General features: G+C 52.9%; 1 protein-coding gene across 1 annotated transcript; it reads left to right on the forward strand.

Annotated features, from left to right (window-relative positions):
- The first annotated feature begins 4,080 nt into the window (after nucleotides 1-4,080).
- LOC134562337 (olfactory receptor 14I1-like) lies at nucleotides 4,081-20,387 on the forward strand. The gene is made up of 3 exons (XM_063419715.1): nucleotides 4,081-4,934; nucleotides 20,043-20,131; nucleotides 20,225-20,387. Exons 1-3 carry the CDS (start codon nucleotides 4,092-4,094, stop codon nucleotides 20,385-20,387), a joined length of 1,095 nt encoding a protein of 364 aa, XP_063275785.1. The 5' UTR covers nucleotides 4,081-4,091.
- Nucleotides 20,388-21,652: the final 1,265 nt, after the last annotated feature.

A 21,652-nucleotide genomic window follows, 5' to 3' on the forward strand; every position in this document is an offset into this window, starting at 1 on the left:
GAGAGTGTGATTGATTGACAGCTTGGCCAATCAGAGCTGGGTTACCATACTGGCTGTGCATTGTGGTGCCCCATGGAATCGGCGACCATTGTGAAACTCGGGGTTCCCAAGGGTCCATGGTGACCTTGTGCAGCCCGTGGTGTCACGGAGTAGCCACTGTGACACAGCGAGGGTGTGTGGAGCCGAGGGGCCATTGTGACACTACAGAAGCAAAAGGGAACATTGTGACACTGCAGGGCCTCATGGAACCAAGGAGAGCATTGTGACACTGTGGGGTCCCACAAAACCAAGGGAACATGGAACAGCTCTGGCTGGCTGGGCCTCCTGGGGACCACCTGACAGGTTGGGGTGACCTTGGCATGTTGAGGGCTGCTCCTCCTCTGCCCCTGGAGCACTGGGGCTCTGGGCTTTCCTTCCTATGGGACAGAACTGTCCTTCTCCTCCAGGGCCTATGGCCAAAACTGGGATTCCTCCTCCAAATTTCCTGATGTGCAAAGATTGTTCCCAGATGAAATCTGTCAGGACAGACAGATCTCACTGCCTTGGCCACCCAGGGGCCCACATCTCCTCTCTCTATCAGACACTGGGACCGTGTAGTTTCTTTCTTATGGGAAAACATCATCCATCTGGACCTGGTGCCCATGGCCAGAATTGGGAATCTGTCTCCAGAATTTCTCTTATCTAAGAATTATTCCCTATATCCAAGGATAGTTCCCAGACAAAATCTGCCAGCACAGACAGGTCTGGCTGCCCTTGGCCTCCTGGGGGTCCCTCTCACCTGCTTTCCAAACACTGGGACTTGATGCTTTCCTTCCAAAAGGGAAGGAACCATCCTTTTCAAAGTGTCTGTGGTCAAAATTGAGATTCCTCCTCCCAAATTCCATATATCGAAGGACTCCTCCTTTCCCAAAGGTTGCCAGGACAAACAGGTCTGGCTGGCTTGGCCTCCCAGGAGCCAGCTCTCTCCTCTTTTGCCTTTTAAACACTTGGGCTCTGAGCTTTTCTTCCTATGGAAAAGAACCGTCACTCTTATCTATGCAGAAATGGCTGAAATTGGGATTCCACCTTGAAATTCCACATGGAACCGAGGGAACATGGAACAGGTCTGGCTGGCTTGGCCTCCCAGGGGCCACCTCACAGGTCTGGCTGATCTTGGAGTGTCAAGGGCTACCCCTCTTCAGCTCCTGGAGCCCTGGGGCTCTGTGCTTTATTTGCTATGGAAAACAACCATCCATCTTTTTAGATGCCCATTGCCAAAATTGGTACTATTCCTAAAAAATTTCCTATATGCAAGGGTATCTCCCAGAAAAAAACCCTGCAAGCTCTGGCTGGACTTGGCTTCTGGCGGTCACCTCTCATCTGCTCCTGAAACTCTGGGGCTCTGTTCTTTCCCTCCTGTGGAAAAGAACCGACTTTCTTGTCCAGGGACCAAGGCCAAAATTAGAACTTGGCCTCCCAAATTCCATATTGAAATGATTGCTCCCACACAAAGAAACCAGGAGAGAAAGGCCTGTCTGACTCTGTCCTATGGTCATTTTCTTGGACTATGAGAAGTATGTTCACAATTGCAAATCCCTTGGAGAGGGCCCAGAGAGCTCCCAAGATGGGGTTTGGAGGCCTCAGGTCCATGACAACTAATTAGGGACAACAAAGCTCTGTGCTCCTTGGGTTGGAGGCTGAGGACAGTGGAGGAGAGCCATGAGAGTGTTTAAAGGGCATTTTCAGAAATGGTGGATCCTTTTCACATAGTAGAAAACAGCCACAAAAAAATGAATTAATGCAAAGGGCAGCTGGGGATGCCCAGACTGGACACACGGAGAAAGGAATTTCCCTCCCAGGGCAGGGCTGTGGTGCAACACATCCCCCAGCAGGAGTCTGGAGCAGCCCAAGGCTCTGTGTGCCCAGGCAGAGGCAGGCAGGACGCAGAGCTGTCAGCAAAGGAAGGGCCCAGCCAGGTGGGGCTGCCGGGGGATGACGACAGCCTGCAGGGACAGAGGCGCAGGGCATGGACACCGTAGCACAGCCTGGGCTGCACAGGGCACAGGCATGGGCAGCAGCTGAAAGGCCCTGACACAGCCAACTCCTGCAGCACTTGGGCCATGGCTGCTGGCCCTGGGCCTGAGGCATCAGGAGGGGACAAGTGACCCTTGCAGGCCTGGGGCCTCATTGCCTCCTTGTCCCTGCTCAGCAGCCTGGCAGGGGCCGCCCCATGGTGCTGCCCTTGGCATTGCACATCCCCACATCCCAGTGGCCCGGGAAGAGCCCTGAGCAAGGAGGGAGGGACAGGATCTGCCTTGGCAGGGGCTGTGGCTCAGGCCTTGGCCCTTGGCATTCCTGAAACACATCCAGGTTTGTTCAGCATCAGAGACACCTTTGCCTTGTTTGTGCCCACCTGTCATCACTGCCTGCAGTGTTCTGCTCTGACTGGAACCGGGGGACTTTCTCAGTCGTGTCTCTTAGTGGGACCCATTAAAACTTCAAGAAACTTTAGTATTTCAACATAATCTTGAGTTCTTGAGAAGTTTTCTTGAACACTCTCTCAGGGACTGAATCTCATGTAAACAACACCAAACCTCAAGAGACTCATTAAAATCCTTGTGCTTTGTCTGTGCTGCTGACCTGGGCTGGGCTCCTGGAACACAGGCAGCTCCTGGCAACCACAAAGAGCTTTAAAAAGACATTTCTCCTGAGGAGCAACTCCTCTCCAAGCCCAGCAGGGCTGAGGGCACTGCCTGCAGGTACCTGAGAGCAGTGAACCAGACAGAGGCTCAAAGAAACTGGAAGGACAATTCTGAGATTATTCATGGAGAAATCTTCAGAACTTTTGAAAATTTTGAACTTCTTCATGGAGAAATCTTCACCACTTCTGACAGGGTAAGTGTGTGGCTGCAGGGATCTCCTCAAGCTGAGCCAGGACAGCACTGAGGTGACTGTAAGGATGGCTCTGCTGCCCTTGCTGCTTTGGGGGAGGATGTGCTCCAGAGCGGGGCTGCCCTGGGCACCGTCAGAGGGACAGGGCAGGACGGCTCCTGCTGCCAGGGACGGCTGCAGGGGCTGAAGCTGGGGCTGCAGCCAGGGCTGCCCAGGGCTGTGGTGCAGAGCAGGTGCTGCAGCCCTGAGGGCTCTTGGCCAGCCCAGGGCATCTGCCACCTGCCAGGGGCAGCTCTCAGCCTGCCTGGGAGCTCCCATGGACTGTGGGGAGAAGTTGGAGGTAGAAGGAGTCCCTCCCATCAGGGCAGATTCCTGCTGCTGTGGAGATGGTGCTGCATGGCCAGGGCTGCTCTCAGCTTTCTCAGGAAGGAAAGGGAAAGGGGCTGTCAGGGTTGTCTGTGTCACTGACACGCCTGCACTGTCACCCTGGGGATCAGCAGATGTGCCTCAGATCTCCCTCAGAAAGTGCCTCCTCACCCTCCTCTACCCACAGAAAGCAGCAGCAGCACCTTGGCTTGCAGCATCTCTGTTTGAGCTGCCCTTAAGGCCCTGGTGCCAGGGAGATGCCCCTGGGCAGTGCCCTGTGCTGGGAGGGGTGTGCAGGGCAGAGCTGAGCCCCCAGGGCTGGGCTGGGCTCTGGGAGCAGTGGCAGGGACAAGGCTGGGATAGAGAGAAACAGCTCCCAGTAGGCACAGCTCCTGGAAGCACAGAGGTAGACCAGCCCTTGGAATGTGTCTCTGTCCACATTCACAGAGAACAAGAGAAGGGTTAAGAGAGACAGAGTTTGGAGCTTTCAGAAACGTCACCTCATTTTTCGAGAACGAGTTTTAACTGTAATCAATCTGAAATAGAAGGAGGTGAAATGAGCTAAGGACTAATATGTGGGGACCAGCATGTCTGACTGCACTGGGGCACAGGGAGCTCTCTTTCCCTTATGGGCTCCCCAGTGTTCAGTGTGAGAGCAATGCTGAAGATAGGGCAATAACTTAGCTGAACAAAACCAAGCTTAAAAAAAAAAAGAGCTTACTGAAGCTCTCCCAAAGGAAGAGAACTAGTTTTGAGGGGAATTCCTAAAAAAAATACAAACAGTTGACTAAAGGAGTTTGGTCTCAGCTTGTCAATGTCTTCTTTCAACAGTCCACAATGCCCAGAGTGAAGCAATGTTCAACAGCAGCTCCATCAGCCACTTCCTCCTGCTGCCATTGGCACACACGCGGCAGCTGCAGCTCCTGCACTTCTGCCTCTTCCTGGCCATCTCCCTGGCTGTCCTCCTGGCCAACGGCCTCATCATCAGCGCCGTAGCCTGCGGCCACCTCCTGCACAGCCCCATGTTCTTCTTCCTGCTCCACCTGGCCCTCAGCGACCTGGGCTCCATCTGCACCACTGTCCCCAAAGCCATGCACAATTCCCTCTGGGACACCAGCAACATCTCCTATGAAGGATGTGCTGCACAGCTATTTCTGTTTGTCTTTTTCATTTCAGCAGAGTATTTCCTCCTGACCATCATGTGCTACGACCGCTACGTGTCCATCTGCAAACCCCTGCACTACAGGACCCTCCTGGGCAGCAGAGCTTGTGCCCACATGGCAGCAGCTGCCTGGGCCAGTGCCTTTCTCTATTCACTGCTGCACACAGCCAATACATTTTCCCTGCCCCTGTGCCATGGCAATGCCCTGGGCCAGTTCTTCTGTGAAGTCCCACAGATCCTCAAGCTCTCCTGTGCCAAATCCTACTTCAGGGAACTTGGGCTTCTTGCTGTTAGTGCCTGTTTACATTTTGGCTGTTTTGGGTTCATTGTTTTCTCGTATGTGCAGATCTTCAAGGCTGTGCTGAGGATCCCCTCTGAGCAGGGACGGCACAAAGCCTTTTCCACCTGCCTCCCTCACCTGGCTGTGGTCTCCCTGTTTGTCACCACTGTAGCATTTGCGCACCTGAAGCCACTTTCAGTGTCCTACCCATCCCTGGATCTGTCAGTGTCAGTTCTGTACTCGGTGGTGCCTCCAGCCCTGAACCCCCTCATCTACAGCCTGAGGAACCAGGAGCTCAAGGCTGCAGTGTGGACACTGATTACTGGACGATTTCAGAAATATTAAAGTGATTGCAAATTTCTGAAAATAACTTGTAATAAAGATAATTTTTGATAGTTCTTGTTCATTTCATTGTTGGGTTTTTTTCTTGGTTTAAGTTTTCAATGATGTTCACAAAGTCAGGCCATTGTTTTAGCCTTTTCTTATTTTGTTTCTCTCCACATTTACTGTCACACATAGACTGTGTCAATGAGAAGCTGTGCTCATTGTGGTTTTAAAAAAACTGAAGGATATCCAAACAAATTTTCTGCTATAGATCCCCCTTTAGTTCCCTTCTCTGTGGCTGCAGCAGCAGTGTCTGTGTGCAGAGCTGGGGCAGATCAGTGCTGGCACAGCAGCTGTGCCCAGCAGCAGCAGCACTTGGTGTTGCCAGTGCTGCTGCCGTGGCCCTGCCCCGCTGCCCTCCTGGCCCTGCTGTTGCTGTAGGGCCTGAGTGCTCTCGGGGCCGGGCACAGGGCTGGGGGTGGCAGTGCCGGGGCTGCAGCAGGGACAGGCCATGGGCACTGCTGGGGCAGCGCTGACGCCTCAGGCCAGGGCCTGGGGGCTGCAGGCTCCTTGCCCAGACTCTCTCCACAACACGGCCAGGCCAATGCTCAGCACAGAAAAGCCCCGTCAGCAGCCCCAGGCTGGCCGTGGGCAGGCTGGGGGCAAACAGCATGGCTGGGGCTCTGCAAGGTCCCTGGGGGCGACAGGAAGGAGCAGCAGAGCACGGGCTGATCCATCCTCACTGCACTGGACACCCCAGGGCAGCATCCCAGAGCGTCCTCATGCACCTGCCAACAACATCCCCCCTCTGCAGCCCTGGCCTCTCCCCCAGCTCACACAGGTGCTGCATCCTTGCAGGCACAGCCACGGCAGCACTGCCTCAGGAGCCCCTGTTTGCACTGCCCAGAGCAGGCGTGAGCACCCCCATGGTGTTGGTGTGGGGAGATGAACCTGAGTGAGCACAAATGCCATCAGCCCCTGGGGCCAGGAAGGGCTGGGGGACAGAAGGGAAACCACTCAGGTTTGTTGTGGCCTCCAAAGTCAGCCAGAAAGTTTGTTCCAATGTGAGTTTCCTGTGCCACTGCAGACGTTGTTGCTGAGAGCCAGGGCTGCCTGACAGCCACCCCCAAACTTCCCTGAGCATTTCATTTGCTTCACCGTTGCTTTCTTTAAACTTTCGTGGTAAAAATTTCTTCCAATTTCCCACCCCTGTCCCCTCCCCTGAAAACAGCCTATATCTGTTTGCCCTTTCCTCTCTGGCCCTACTCCCCATTTCAGTTCCTGAGTTGGCGCCTGGGAAAGTCCTTTGAGGAGCAGGATCATCCTCCAAGTGCTTCAGGAATTGTCTGCAGGCTCCTGCAGTGCCTCCTGCTGCTCCCTTGCCAGAGGCACTGCAGGCCAGGGGGGCACATCTGCCCTGCTGTGTCTGCCTGTGGGGCTCCCTGCTCTGGGCAATGAGGAGGGGCTGCAGAGGCTCTGCAGGACTGACAGGATGGGCTTTGGGGCTGTGAGGAGAAGCTGAGGGACCTGGGCTGCTGCACCTTCTCAAGAGGAGGCCCAGGGCTCATCCTGCAGCTGCTCCAAGGGTGGTTTCAGAGAATCACAGAATCAGCAAGGCTGGAAAAGACCTTGGAGATCATCAAGTCCAACCTGTGCCCTGACACCACCTTGTCTGCCCTGAGCCTCATCTTCTCCAGGATAAACAACCCCAGCTCCCTCAGACACTCCTCACAGCACTTGTGTTCAACACCCCTCACCAGCCTTGTTGCCCTTCTCTGGACACCCTCCAGCCCCTCCATGTCCTTCCTAAATTGGGGGCCCAGACCTGGACACAGCACTCGAGGTGCAGCCTCACCAGTGCCCAGCACAGGGGAAGAATCCCTGCCCTGCTCCTGCTGCCCACACCATTCCTGATCCAGGCCAGGAGCCATTGGCTTTCTTGCCCACCTGCCCACACTGCTGCCTCATGTCCAGCCTGCTGTCCAGCACTGCCCCACGTCCCTTTCTGCCTGCCCACTGTCCAGCCACTCTGTCCCCAGCCTGGAGCACTGCAGGGCTTGTTGTGGCCAAAGTGCAGGACCCGGCCCTTGGTCTTGTCCAAGGTCACCCTGTTGGATTTGGGCCCTGGATCCAGCCTGTGCAGGGCCCTGTGCACAGCCCTCCTACCCTCCAGCACATCCACACTCACACCCAGCTTGGTGTCACCTGCAAATTTGCTGATGCTGGACTCAATCCCCTCCTGCAGATCCTCAGTGCAGATATTGCAATCCCCGCTGGCTGCCTCTGATCCCTGGGCCATCCTGGGGGTGCCCTGGGATGGCTCTCAAGGGGATCTGTTCCATCCCCTTGCTGGGCACCCAGGGCAGGCTGACAGGCCTGCAGTTCCCCACATCCTCCTTGCAGCCCTTCTTGGGGATGGGCTCCCATTGGCACCTCCAGGCCTCTGGGCCCTCCCTGCTGAGCCGGGACTGAGGAGAAATGATGGAGAGCAGCTTGGGGAGCTCATCCAGCAGCTCCCTCATGCTCCTAGCATGGATCCCATCTGGTCCCAGAGACACCTGTGAGCATCTGAGTGGCTCAGCAGGTCCCCAGCTGCTTCCTCCTGGATTGCAGGGGGGCTCTTCTGCTCCCTGTGCCCATCTACCAGCTCAGGAGAACTCTTATTCTGAGGACAGCCTGTCTTCTTGTTGAAAACTCTGGCAAAGAAGGGGTTATGTACCTAAACCTTTTCATCATTTTAGGTAATTGTATGCCCCCCCGATAATGAGGGAGCATAATTATTATAAATAAAATATATACTATATAAATTACATATATATATATAAATGGAAATGAATTATATATAAAATAATTTTACCACTATTGTATTAATTAAAACACTTTTTTTGTCCTTCACAGAAGCAGCCACGTTAAGTCCTAGTTGAGCTTTCACCTATCTAATGTTCTTTCTGCATGAACTAATGACATCCTTAAATACTTTGTGAGTTTTTTGTCTCTGTGAGTAAAGGTGATGGACCCTCTTTTTTTTCCCTGAGTACCTGCAAAAGCTCCATGCCCAGTCAGATCAGCCTATTCCCTTGCTAGCTCACAGTTTAGCACAGAGAAGAGCCTGCTTCTATTCTTTCAAGATTTCTTTCTTGACCTGTGTACATCCTTCCTGGACCCCTTTGTTTCTAATGGCTTTTTCCCTTAAAAAAATCAGAACCTGATTAAGTATGCTCCAAATCTGCATCCTGAACGGGCTGAAATCTGATCTCTCTAAGTCCATAGCAGAAGTTTTGTTGATGCCCTGTCACCATGAGATTTTCCTAGTTTTCTGAGCGTTCATATTAAAGCAGAAGTATGTACATTCTCACGATCTTTTCATATAAACAGCAGTTGTGTTCTATAAACATTGATATTGTTTTCACATTCCTTTCTGGAAGAGACAAGGTTGTGTGACAGTCCCTTTGACCAATGCGGTTGAGAGGTGGAAATACCACTCTCCAATCCATGGTCACTTTTCAACAAGTATATAATAGGAAGTAAAAAACAAAGGGCAGAGATTCTTCTCTGCTGCTGCTGCTCTCACAAATTCCGACTCTATGTGTTACTTGAGCATGGCTAACAGCGACAATGCCCTGCCTCCTTTCACAGAATATTTAAAAACTCAGTAATTTCATGCTCACTGTACCCCAAAAAGCCTCTGACCACCACAATGGGCACTGCGTGGTTTCCATGGGCCAGTGGTTTTGGAGAAAAAGCATTGTGTGATCTCACCAGGTGCAGACCCTTTAATATCTGGTAACATGAGATCACAGAGTGGGCTATGACATCACAGAGTGGGTTATGTGAGGTCACTGAGCAGCTGTGACATCATAGGGCATCTCTGTGACATCACAGAGCAAGCTGTGACATCACAGGGCAGAGGTCTGACATAATAGAGCTGACTGTGACATCACAGAACAGGCTGTGACATCAGAGACCAGCTGTGTCACATCACAGGGGGCTGTGTCACATCACAGGGGGCTGTGTGACATCGCAGGGGGCAGTGTGAGGTCACTGGGTTGGTCACTCTGCCCCAGCCCCCCTCACAGCTCCCCCCCAGACAAGTCCAATGCTGTTCATGCCCAGCAGGCTCCCCTGTCCCCCGGTATCCCCCCGGTGCTCCTGGAGCCACAGCCTCCACCAAAGGATGTTCCACAGGATCCACCCCAGAGCCTGACACGGGCACAAGGGGCTGGGCTGTGTCACCAGGACATCAAGGACCTGCATTATCCAGGGCACTGTGGCCTGGCTTGGGTTCCCCACGGCAGGAAAGATGTCTGGCAGCTGCAGCAGGGGCAGGGAAGGGCTCCAAGGTGGGGCTGGAGCCCTTTGGCTGTGAGCAGAGGCTGAGGGAGCTGGGCTTGTCCAGCCCCGAGCAGGGAAGGCTGAGGGGCTCCTCATGCCAGCCTGGCAGTGCCACCCAGGAGGGGATGGAGAACACAGAGCCAGGCTCTTCACCGGGGGGCCTGGTGGGAGACAAAAGACAATGAGGATGGGGTGAAAGAGGGGAGGTTCAGCCAAGACAGGAGGAAACCTTTGTTCCCATGGGCTCAGCCAGGTGCTGAGATGCTGCCCCCTCCCTGTCCTTTGGGATTTTCCAATCCACACCAAATCAAGCCTTGAACCACTTGGTCTGACCCAGTTTCTGACAGCCTGGGCTGCTGACTTGCTGAGGTCCTTTCCAATTCAGCTCTCTGCTGATCCTGGGACAGTGCTGGTCCCTGTTTTAGACTGGAGCAGAGCAGATGGGACAGGAGCCCTGGAGGGCTGTAGGGGACCTGCAGCTTGTGAGGTGCACAAGCACATCTTCCTTAGCTGGGTCATTTGAGCACTTTGAAGACATGTCAAAGTCTTACCACCAGGAGACACCAGGAATTTCCTGGAATTGCAGGAGAAGAAATCCTGACTCCCCCTCTGTGTCACTGTCTGGACTTGTGTTTTTCATGGAGCTGTGCCTTCCCTTGGTTTTGTTGGCTGACAATAAATGAACATCCCTCAGTGTCTCAGGCAGCTCCTTCTGCAAGGAAAGCAGGTGGGAGTTGGTGCCAAGGAGCTGAAAGCTGCAGGCACAGCCTGGAGTGGAGAAAGCTCCGATTTGCACAAGGCTGCTCTGAGTCCCAGGGGTTGGATGAGGGAAAGGTGGGGTGGAGGTAGGGACAAAGTGTGATTGATTGCCAGCCTTGAAGAGTCTTGATTTTCATATCTATTCAGAGTGTCTTAGGACGTGCTAGGGATCATTATCAGCTGGAGATGGCTGACACCAATCTCTAAAAAGGAAAATTGAAAAGACAAAATGTCCTGGCAGTTTAAAGAAATCTGGTGTATTCTCTGTGAACACACTACTGAAATCTGTAAAATTAACCACAGAGGAATAGAAGACTTAAATTATTCCCAGGGGCTGTTCTTATTTAGGGTGTTTTGAAATGTTAATGAGCCTTTGGCACTGAATTCCTGAACGGAAGAGCTGAAGACTGAGCAAGCCTCTGGAGAACTAAAATTCATCAGGGAACCTCAAAGTTCCTTAGGATCCATCCTCAGCAGAGCAGATTGAACAGATTCCAGGGGTTTCCAGCTGCCAAAGAGCTGTGAGCTCACGTGCAGGCACAGGGGCTCCATGGTGGCATCTGAGGGGCCTCTGGGCTCCTGAAGATCTCTTTGGTCACAGTCAGGCATAGGGGCTCCATGGTGACATCCCAGGGGTCCTTAATCTTCCTAAGGGTCATGAGGTGACAGTCACGGGGCTGCACAGGGACAACAGAGGTGTCTCTACACTGCCAAGGAGGCAATTTGTCCCAGGCAGTGTCAGGAGTGCAGTGGTGACATCCCTGTGCTCCTAAAGAACAGCGAGGTCACCGACACTCACAGGGGCTCCAGGGGACATCCCAGGAGTGTCCAGGCTGCCAAAGAGCTGGGATGTCACAGACACTCACAGGGGTTCCTGTCATGGGCAGAGTGGCAGCTTCAGGCACAGTTTAGTAGAGAAGCTCCTGTTGGGTCAGGAGGTGCAGAAAGGACCACCAAGACCCCAGTTATACCCCCAAGCTCCCCCAAAGCAGGAGCCTCAGGCTTTGTAAACTCCTTCTGTGAGAGGAGCCTGGGAGTGCCTGGATCCAATCCCAGCCCCAGACTTTGTCAAGGATTTATGTGTAAAGAATTATAGAGGTGGAATGGAATCTTCATATAATTTTTTCGCTCAGCATTAAGCATGGCAAACCAGAAGTATTTATATACATATATATATGGCTGATTATGATAATGATTAGATAAAAAGAGGTTAATCAGAATTATTTACACCACAGTATAAGAGCTCTAATAGCTTTTTTAATATAGTGCTCTAGGAAGCAATTTTAAAACAATTGTATTAAAGCAAATCAGTTATTCAGTAGAGATGGGTGTCACTCCCCCAGACCAATGACCGTGGGCAAATCTCTTTAGCTCAGCCCCAGGCAGTGACATTGTGGGGTGTCCCCACTCCAGGGAGGAATCTCCAAATCCCTCCAAGAAGGGAAATGTCAGGAGATGACGCAGTTAAAATTTGGGACGGGGCTTTTCTAGTCTGCACTGCTGCCCTGTCAGTCAGATGTGCCCAGGCTGTGCCAGCTCAGCAGCTCTGCAGAAGCTCTCAGTGGTGTCCCTTGGTTGTTCCTTTCTCTGGGGATTTTCCCAGCTCTGCCACAGCTTCAGCTCCCTCTCAGGATGTGGAACTTTGGCATGGAGGAGTCAGGCTGGGTTCAGCATTATTCACCCCAAAAGCAGCATGACCCTGCTCTTCATTTCCCCTGGGGGCTTTGCAAACAGGGCCTTGTTGGGGTTGTTGGAGCCCATTGCAGGCAGAGCCTCCTGCTGCAGCAGGAACTGCCTTTGCTGTGCCATGGCCAGGCCAGGCCCCGCTGCAGGAACAGCCCCAGGCCAGCCCCAAGACAGGGAAGGGCTCGGGCACAAGGGCAGAGGGCCGTGCTGGGAGCTGTGCAGGGAGAGCCTGGCACACCAAAGGCACCTTGGCAGCAGCAGCAGCTCCCTGCAGGCCATGGCCAGAAGGCTCCCTGGGCACCCGGCCTGGTGGCCACCACTGCAGAGCTGCTGGGCCAGGGCTGATTTGTGCCTGGGCTCTGCCCCGGCCCACAGAGTGTGACCTCAGCCCTGACTCTGGCACAGCCGCTGGGCCTGGGCCCTGCAGAGCTCCAAGGTCACCTGTGCCAGCTTGGGGCCGTCCCTGCATCTGCCACTGTCACTTCTGGACTCGCTGCTGCCTCCAAAACTGAACCCCTCATCTACAGCCTGAGGAACCAGGAGCTTGAGGATGCCCTGAGGAATATGACCCCTCTGTGCTTTTGAGAAACAGTGAAGTGCCTGTTTGTTTCTGCATAGCATTCAGAATGGAACTCATTACAGACCCATACTGCTCTGTGCCATGTATCTTTTTTTGTATCTCTATTTGGTATTCTAATTTTCCTTAAAAAAAAAAACAAAAAAACACCTCTTTCCATAAAGGGATGCCATTAGTCAGAGTATTGTTACATCAATTTTGTTGGACAATCCCTGTTTCTGACCCAGTGACCAGGCTCCTCAGAGTAGTTTTAAAATACTTTATTCCATTGTAAGTCTCATGAGAAGGATGAGACAGTACAGCTGTTACAATTCATGCCATCACAGTCAGAAGCCAAACTATTTCCTAATTACCATATATTAGAAGAGTTTTTTCGCCTATCAGGTTTTGCCACACAATGCTTCTAACACTTTTAAACCAACCGTCTAAAAATACCTCACCTGGGTCCTACTGAAATACATCTTTCTTAGTTCTATTTCCCCAAAATATCCATTTGCAAGGTGACCATTTGAAACTTGTTTCTTGTTCAAATTCTCTCTCAACAATGTCTGTCCTATTCTATGACCTTTCTAAGTCAGCAGATTTTATCTCAGAGTCTGCACACAGATGCATACTATGTGAGCCTTCTGTCAGGCTTTGAGAATTCTCTACAAATCCATTTCCCACACAGTATCCACCATGCTTGTGTTAAGCAGAGACAGTGAGGAGCCATGATCACTGTGCATTGATGTAAAATAAAGTGTCCTGCTCTGCCCTGTGTGTCCAAGATGCTTCCTGAGCCCTTCTGTGTCTCTGCAGGGGCAGTGCCTGTGAGCAGAGGTGCAGGGAAGAGACTCCCAGCACAGCAGCACAGCCAGGGACAATGGCCCTGCCTCTTCCCACAGCTGCTCTTCCCAGCTGCAGCCTCTCCTTGCCAGCCCTTCTGTGGCTGTAAGGCCCCAGGGCTGTGGCAGCTTGGTCACTGTCCTGCTGCGTGTCCCTGCTGTGCCCACAGGCATGGACAGGGCATGGGCACTGCTGGGACACAGCTGGGACACAGCACAGCAGCTGCAGCAGCAAAGGGCATCTCCTGAGGGCAGGCCAGGAAGGCTTTGCTCTCCTCCAGAGCTGCTGTCAGCAATGTGCTCCAGGAATGGCCTGGCAAAGCAAAGCCCAGTGCCTGGGGCAGAGGGGGAGTGTGCAGGGGGGCACACAGCAGTGTCCTGGCACAGCCAGAGCTGCTGGCATGGAGCTGAAGGAGCAGCAGAGCAGGGCCTGGGCTGTGTCTTTGTTCTGGGCACAGCCTGGGAAGGTGCCCCAGGGCAATTGTCCCGCACCAGCCCCTGCAACCACCACTGCCAGCACAGGCATCTCACCTGTACCTGCAGGAGGTTGTTTGTCCCTGCATGGAGGGACACCAAGGCACCAGGCCAGCAGTCCATGTTTGCTGTGTCCTGAGGAGATTTCAGCAGTGCCTCGTGTGTGTGTGGGGAGATGAACCCCAGGGAGCACAAACACCATCAGCAGCACTCGGGGTGGCACAATGCCAGTGGCACAAACAGTGCCTTGAAGCCACTTCACTCTGAGAGTAACATCCTCTGGGAAACCTCCTGAATTCTTTACTGGGCTGTGCTTAGGACTTCACAGAGAGAAACATCCAGGGCAGGGAGGCTCCAGGGAAAATGCTCAGGACAGCCAAGGAGTGCACAGAGAGACCATTGGGATGGGGCTGTGTGTGGAGAAATCACAGCTGCCTCCCTTCTGGACCACTCCGTGGACCTGGACAGGGCTGTGCTGTGTTCTGGGTACTGACCTGGAACTGTGGAATGTGGAAAAGGCCTTTGGTGTCAGGGATGTTGAGAAGGCTGGGCATTGTCACTGTGGGACCTCTCTCAAAGCCCTTGGAAAGGGCAGAGCCATCCCAGAGTGTCTTGGGCACTTGGGAAGGGCAGAGCTGGAACCAGTCTGCAAAGAGGGCAGGGAGGGGCACTGGAAAGGGGATGTTGTGTGTCCATCAATGTCATTGATGGACTGCAGATGTTCTGGAGCCTCCCCCTTTTCCAGTGCAGTCTCAGTCAGTCCATGGCAGGTGGTGGGACTGTGCTTCCACCCCAGGGGCAGTGGGTTCCAGGTGTCCTGCACTCCCCTCCACAGGAAGGCAAACTGAGGCCTGCATTCTGCTGCCACAGGAATGGAGAAAAATGCCTTGGCAATGTCAATAGCACCACTTGGCTGCCTTGGACTCCAGCTCCTACTGGAGCTCCAACATGTCTGGCACAGCAGCGCTCAGTGGTGGAGTCACTTCATTCAAGGCACGACAGTCCACAGCCAATCTCCATTCTCTGTCAGATTTGGGCACAGGCCAGATGGGGCTGTTGGAGGGTGAGTGTGTTTTGCTGACCACCCCTTGGCTCTCCAGCTCATGGATCATCTTGTGCATGGGGATCACAGCATCTCCAGTTGTTCTGTACTGTCAGGGATGCACTGTTGAAGTGTCAATTGGCACTCGTTGCTCTTCCCCCTTCAGGAGTCCTGCTGCAGATGGGTTCTCTGATAGTCCAGGCAAGGTGTTCAATTGCTTAACACCCTCTGTCTCTACAGCCGCTATCCCAAACACCCACTTGAGACCCTTTGGGCCTTTGTAATACCCATTTTGGAGGAAGTCTAGGCCCAAAATGCATGGGGCCTCTGGACCAGTCACAATAGGGTGTTTCTTCCACTCATTTCCAGTCAGGCTCACATCAGCTTCCACCAAAGGAAAATCCTGTGATCCCCCTGTCACACCAGCAATAGAAACAGATTCTGCCCCTACATGTTTTGATGGGATTAATGTGCACTGTGCACCAGTGTCAACCAAGGCCTCATATTTTTGTAGTTCTGATGTGCCAGGCCAATGAATCCACGCAGCCCAAAAAACATGGTTTTCTCTAGTCTCTACCGGGCTAGAGGCAGGGTCCCTCTAAGCCTGGTTATCCTTCTTTCCCTGGGTAACTGGAGGTGCTTCCTTTTTAGTGAAACTTACTCTCTGAGTCTTGCTGTCCTTTAATTCTGACACCTATCACACCAGAGCAGCCGTAGATTTTCCATCCCATCTCCTCATGTCTTTCCCACAATCACACAGGAGGGAGCACAGCTCAGCTCATGGGGTGCCCCTTCTCTCCCTGTCTGGGGAATTTCTGCATTTAGTGCCAGAACCTCTGATCTGTACTGCAGAGATTTAGAGGAAGCCCTCTCTAATCTCCTCCCTTTTTCTTGTGGTTCTCCTCTCTCTTGTCTTCTCATTTCTGCAGATGTGTTCCCACAGCTGCCATTCTTGCATGTGTTGGGCCATGCACAGCATCTGCAGATGCTCAGAGCTGCTTCTCCATATCCAGCACAGTCTCCTCCGTGTCATCCCCCTTCATTATTGCTAAAGCAGAAGAGTGTTCTTGTGGCCCAAGTCGTACAAGTTTTCCCACATCACAGGTGTACATGGTACCAAGTCTGGGTTCCTGGTGTTTAGCTCATCTGAGAAGACAATCTCTGCCCCTGCCATTTCTCTCAAGCCTTGAATCCCTTGTTCTCTGGTCTTCCACTGGGTTTGCTGCATCTAGAGATGGTCTGCACACAGATATCTTTGTGCCACACTTGCCAGGACCCGTTCCCAGGGACTGCAAGGGTGAGCCTCCCTCATCATTCCTTGGTCGATAATGGGATCCTGTGACAGGGATCCCAAATGCCTCGTTTCAGTGCTGTCCAGAATTGTAGCCTGGCCTGCAGCATCCCAAAGATGGACTAACCAACTAATTATAGACTCATCAGGTCGTGGAGTGTAATCCTTCCGTAGGCCACGAAGGTCCTTCAGGGAAAAGGACTCAATAGTGGCTCCTGATTGTGTTCATGTTGGTTTGACTTCTGATTTTTAGTCAGGAAGCGTTGAGGGTCCTTCACCTGGATCACTATCGAGTATTAGGTTTTGTGTGTGTGCTTCTTTCCCAAGGCTAATGCCAGTGTCTTAGATTCACTGTCTGGTTTATCTGCTGTCTTAGGCTCGCTGTCTGGTTTAGCTACAGCCTGAGTAGCTGGGCTGTTGGCTGCAGCCTGAGTGACTGGGGTAGCTGCTGATTTATCTCCCTGCCCCGCTGCCTCCATCTGCTGCCCTACAGTATCTAGCAGTGTGCCATAAGCACATGCCAGGGCTCAGCTTATTGCAATGAACTTTTTCTCCTTAGAGCCGTCATGGCAGTTATTCTCTAGATATTTCCCTGCCTTGTCTGGGTTCTGAATTTGTTCATATGAAAATTCCCAAGCTGGGGGATCAGAAAATTCCTTCAAAGTTCAGCCCTTTCTCTCCCATTCTCCACACCACTCAGGATTTCCCACACCTGGGTCTAATTCTGGGTCAGGGGTCTCATCAGCCCCTCTCAACATCTCAGCCCTCACTCTAGAGAAGCAGCAAACCATGTAGAGGAAGCTCACCAGATGAAATACCAGGAAGGTGGTCTCTTGAACATTCAGGGGAAACTGAACATCCTCAAGAAGTGATGTAACAGATTCAAAAGAGAAGAGGGAAAGGAAAGGTTGAAAAAGCTTCATTCCCTACTCCTCCTCTAACAAACTGGGTGCAATTACTAATAAATCCCCAATAGATGCTGCTGGAACTAGGATGCAGGGTAGGACAAAGAAACCATCAATCAAACATAGCTGGCACAAACTCCAGTACCTTTATAAACTTTCTACCAGTCATTATCAGTGAGCCCAGGTGGACATCTATCCTAATTCGTGCTCCCCTACTGTAAAAGCTCCATGTTAGGGACAATACCGGAGCTATTTCTACATAAGGAAACAAACCTAGGGACCAGAAAGGTATTAAAACCTAAAAAAAGCCTAGGGAACAGAAACACAAGAAGGACTCCACCCCAAGGTGTCAGAGTGCAGGACATCTCTCTCGCCACCCTGGAGGGTTTGGAGACCGGACAGGGCATCTGGGATCTGTACAAGGGGGTCAGCCAGCCTCACACAGAGCCCAGGAACACACTGCCTCTGATCCCTGGCCATGGGAGTGAATGCCCACATTGTATGAAGAATCACAAGCTGAGAGAATTCAAAATAAGTAGTAGCTAGTTTATCACAGAGTATAAATGTAGAATCTAGGATTTTTAGTATATGGGCTTGAAGAGGCAAGATAGAGGAATTGGGGAGTGGTCCTGTCCTCCTTGTTCTTTTCCCCCATTTTCTGCTGAGTTGTATTACAAGGATTGGTTTAGAGTAGAAATGACATGTTAACATTGGTAGTAAGTATTGGAAAAATTTTGTAGATAAAAAGTACATTGTGGACGGTGGTTGGGTCAGAGAAATGGTACAAAGGGTCGGGGACCTTCTGATCCGCCCAGTTCGCTGCGTGTCCTGCTCTGCTGGGGACGGCCTGCAGAGCTGAGAAAGAACTGAGAGATAATGAAGAATAAACAACCTTGGAAACATGCACTGGCAGACTCAGCTTGTCTTCTCTGACGCCATTGTGAGACCTTTTGGGTGAGAAAAGCTCGAAAACCTTATTACCTTGCGGAACAGCAACCCCGAGAAGAATCTCAGGGAACAGCAACACTGAGACCAAGGGACATTACGAATTCAAGCAGCAACAGGGCTACTGAATTCTTTATCCCCAAACAAAGGACAACCAAAATGCAACCAGTACAAGTTTTTTGCACTTTCCCACATGACGCACTGGGCACCAATAAAAATGTATTTGTCCTGGTTGAGGGCAAATTGAGGAGGAAACCTCTGAATGGGGTTCCTCTGGAGAAGGAAACCCAAACAGCGCCATCCCTGATTGGTCCAGGGGAAAAAAATCTCCCTAGAGAAAGTGCAAAAAGCTATTTAACAAAGTGCCAAAAAGCATAAAGAGGGAATAATATGAAACAATAAAACCTCTGGCTGCTCTGAAGAGAGATGGTAACATTGAGAGTCCTTGCTGTGGGTGTATCTCGTCTTGCTCAGCCCCTTATCAGTTCCACCAGCGCTGGAAAATGCCGAGGTCCAGCTCCGGTGGCCACAGGTGTGAGATCCCGGTGTCTCTCTGGGTTTGTCAGTCCAGGAAAGGTTGAAACACTCACAAGGAAAAAAGAAACAAACAGTCCAGGGAACTTCTCTGCCTCAGCGAGCTCAAACTGACTGAAAGCAAAGGCAATCTCTGTCCCGCAGTCTGTCCAAGCTTCAGACGAACACCGTCCAGGAGCTGCAATGTGCAGGAGGGAGTGCTGTTTCTCCAGACAGACTCAGCGCTGCTTCTTTCTCCCCCTTGGCTCTCAGAACCAGTCTGAAAGGTGCAGAACTCAATATCCAGCACAACCAGAACAGACCATTGGGGATACAAGCACCATCAAGTCACCCCAGCACAGGGAGGGGGCCGAGCCGGTTCTCCACGGGGCCGCCCCCTGGCTCGCCGCCTGCTCGGTGCTGATGTCGGCGATGTCGGGGATGTGCCACAAGTGCTGCAGCTTCTGTGGGGACACCCCGGGATGACACCGCTGCCACCCACGTCCCCACAAGGTGAGACCTGTGCCACAGCCACCACCAGCACCTTGCAGCTGCCTGGGACAGGAGGCAGAGGTGTGTGGCGGGGTGTCCCCAGGGATGTCAGGCTGTGCAGAGGCTGCCAGGCCGTCTCAGCAATGCAGGGCTGTCCCTGTGGGTGTCCCAGTGTCCCCTTGGGTGCCAGGCTGTGCAGTGGCTGCCAGGCTGTCCCCAGTGATCCTGGGCTGTCCCTGTGGGTACCAGGCTGCCCTGACAGGTTCCAAGCTGTCCTGAGGGCTGTCAGGCTGTCCCAGGGGTGTGACACAGTGCCCATCTCGGGGATCTGGGGTACCCTGTGCCCACTGTGGGATGGCCATGATCAGCTGCAGGTGAGTCAGGTAAGACGATCCATGTCCTACAGGCAGTGGTGGGCACTGGATGAGGAGGAGGAGGTGGAGAAGGAGGAGGGAGAGATGGAAGGAGAGAAGGAGGAGGCAGCCTGGGGGGGCTCATCTAGCCAAAAGAGTAAACACTGACAGGGGAATAGTTCAAGACAGGGCTAGCCCAGTGGTTCAGCAGCTGGAAATGTTGGGACTGTCCCAGTCTGCACCAGCTGGGTAAGGAGAACCTGATGGGGACAGCAGAGGGGTCTCAGTGCTGCATCTCCAAGACAGCACAACCCCAATCATCCATCAGAGCCAGGCTGGGGCTGTACCTGATCCTGGACATCACCACCTGGCTGCAGGACTCAATGATGGTGCAGAAGTGGCTGGGGAGAAAGAAGCAGCTCAGATCCTCCATGGCCAGGATGAAGACCAGGTGGCAGCATGACTGGGGACTAAGAGTAGGAATGGGGATCACAGCAAGGATGGGAAAGGAACAATGAGCCCACAGCCAGGACCTCAAGCCAATGGCTAGTACCTCAAACCCATTACCAGGACCCCAAACCCACAGCTGGAATCCAGAGCCCACGGCCAGGAGACCCTGTTGATGACAAACACAGGATCCCCTCCTTGCTGGCACCATCACTGCTCCCAACCAGGTTCCGGGCCCTCCAGAATATTTGAGGGAGTGGGGTGGGAGGCTGTTGGGGTTCCCCTGGGTCCTGCTCCCTTCACAAACCCCGAGGGAGTGGGATTGAGGTTGAGGGGGTTCCAGGGACTTTTGGGGTTCCCCCGGGGCTCTGCTCCCTCTACAGCCCCCTCCCTCCACAGTCCATGCTCTGCCTGGTCCTTGACATCTCAAAGATGACCACAGGGCTGCCAGGGCTGTTCCTGGGCTGTGCCTCCAGCAGGACCCTCAGGTGAGGACAGGGGTCACCCCATGCCAGGGGCCCCTGGGGAGGGGGTGCAGCCCCTGCCCCACAGATCTGAGGTTGACAGGGCCCCGTGCCCAGCACGGCCTCCACCTCCATCGGCACCGTGGCCCCCGGCACCGCTCAGGACTTGGTGAAGCCACGGCTGCCGGCGCTGTCCCCGTGGGAGCTGACACTCATCTCCAAGGGGCTCTGGGAGTGCCACCGAGCTGGGACATGCCAGGCCGTGCCATCCAACCAGTGACAGCCATCCCACCTGTCATGGGTTAGCACTGGCCAGATGTTAGTGCACCCATGAATATATGTTTTTTCTCTAACAACTCCTGTGGGATGTGATCAGGAACAGAGCAGAGCAGGCTTAAATCTTGAAAACAAAAAAAAACCCACCAAAACTTTATTAATTACATAAGAACAGGGACAGAAATACACTTAAACACACACAGAGACAGAAATAAAAACTTCTTAGAACATTTCTTCCCTCAGTTTTTACCTCCCCACCCATCACTTTTCACAGACCAACCTCTGGGTTTTAAATCAAACAATCACCACTCAAAAAAACTAATCTTCAATTCAGCAAGGGAGAGAGGAGTCTCTCTCGCACCACAAACTGTTCTTCAGAAAACAGGGGTTCACCCCTTATGTGTTTTCATGTCACCTATAGCACCGCCCGGAGAAGTCTGCTAAGGTGACACTCTCTTTTTCCTATGTCCAGCGCTCTCACCGCTGTCTCATAGGCCAAAACTACATACAGGGCTTTTTAAGGATGCTGCATGCCAAGCTCTCCCCCTTTTCACCCAGGGGCCGGGGTTCCAGGAGCAGGTCTGCCCTGAGGGCAGAGGGCGCCACCTCACCCTCCCCCTCTTTTCTCTGCTCGCTCCACTCTTCCAAGTGCCAGTCACTGTAGCAAAAGCAAGGGGCAGCTGCATCCACCCAAAAATGCAGTTTATGTTCAAAAGAGACTCAAGTTCAGTCCATGGCTGACATTATGCAAGAAAAGTCCAGCTCCAAGGCTACTCCTCTCATTCTTCCATCGAGTTCCTTCCAATCATGCTTTATCATCTCGGTCCCAGGCCGCTTCCCTCTCTCCGAAAACCACCAGTCATGAGAATCAATGTCTAAGAAAAGTTTCTTTCTGCCAAGCAAGGGTTAACAGTTTCTTCTCAGCAGGGTGCCGGCTCAGGCACTCCCAGGCTCCGCAAACCTCCACGTGGCTGAGCACCTTCTCCCGGAGTTTGGGGGGGAGGAGGGGGTGAGCACACACAGAAGGCACTTCTACAGTTTTCCACCCCTCCATCCTGGACGGGGCAGCTCAGTTCCAGTCCTGTCCCCTCTCTTCTTCCCCCCCCCCCGCCGGGGGCTCCGGCTTACCTGAGCCGACCACGTGTTTCCCCTCCACCACCCAGCCTCGTGGCCAGGCAGGGGAAGGAGACTGGAGACGTCTCTCTGCTGAAAACCCGGATCCGAAAAGAGGCCAAGCCCCTCAGACTCCTGCTTTTAACTCTTTGTGTC

The sequence above is a fragment of the Prinia subflava genome, chromosome 27, assembly GCF_021018805.1.
Source record: "Prinia subflava isolate CZ2003 ecotype Zambia chromosome 27, Cam_Psub_1.2, whole genome shotgun sequence".
Lineage (NCBI taxonomy): Eukaryota > Metazoa > Chordata > Aves > Passeriformes > Cisticolidae > Prinia > Prinia subflava.

Coding starts and splice junctions, on each gene's coding strand:
- LOC134562337 (XM_063419715.1), top strand. CDS start 4,092: ATGTTCAACAGCAGCTCCATCAGCCACTTCCTCCTGCTGCCATTGGCA. Junction 4,935..20,042: donor TGTACTCGGTGGTGCCTCCA/GCCCTGAACCCC, acceptor CTCCCTCCACAG/TCCATGCTCTGCCTGGTCCT. Junction 20,132..20,224: donor GCCTCCAGCAGGACCCTCAG/GTGAGGACAGGG, acceptor CCCCGTGCCCAG/CACGGCCTCCACCTCCATCG.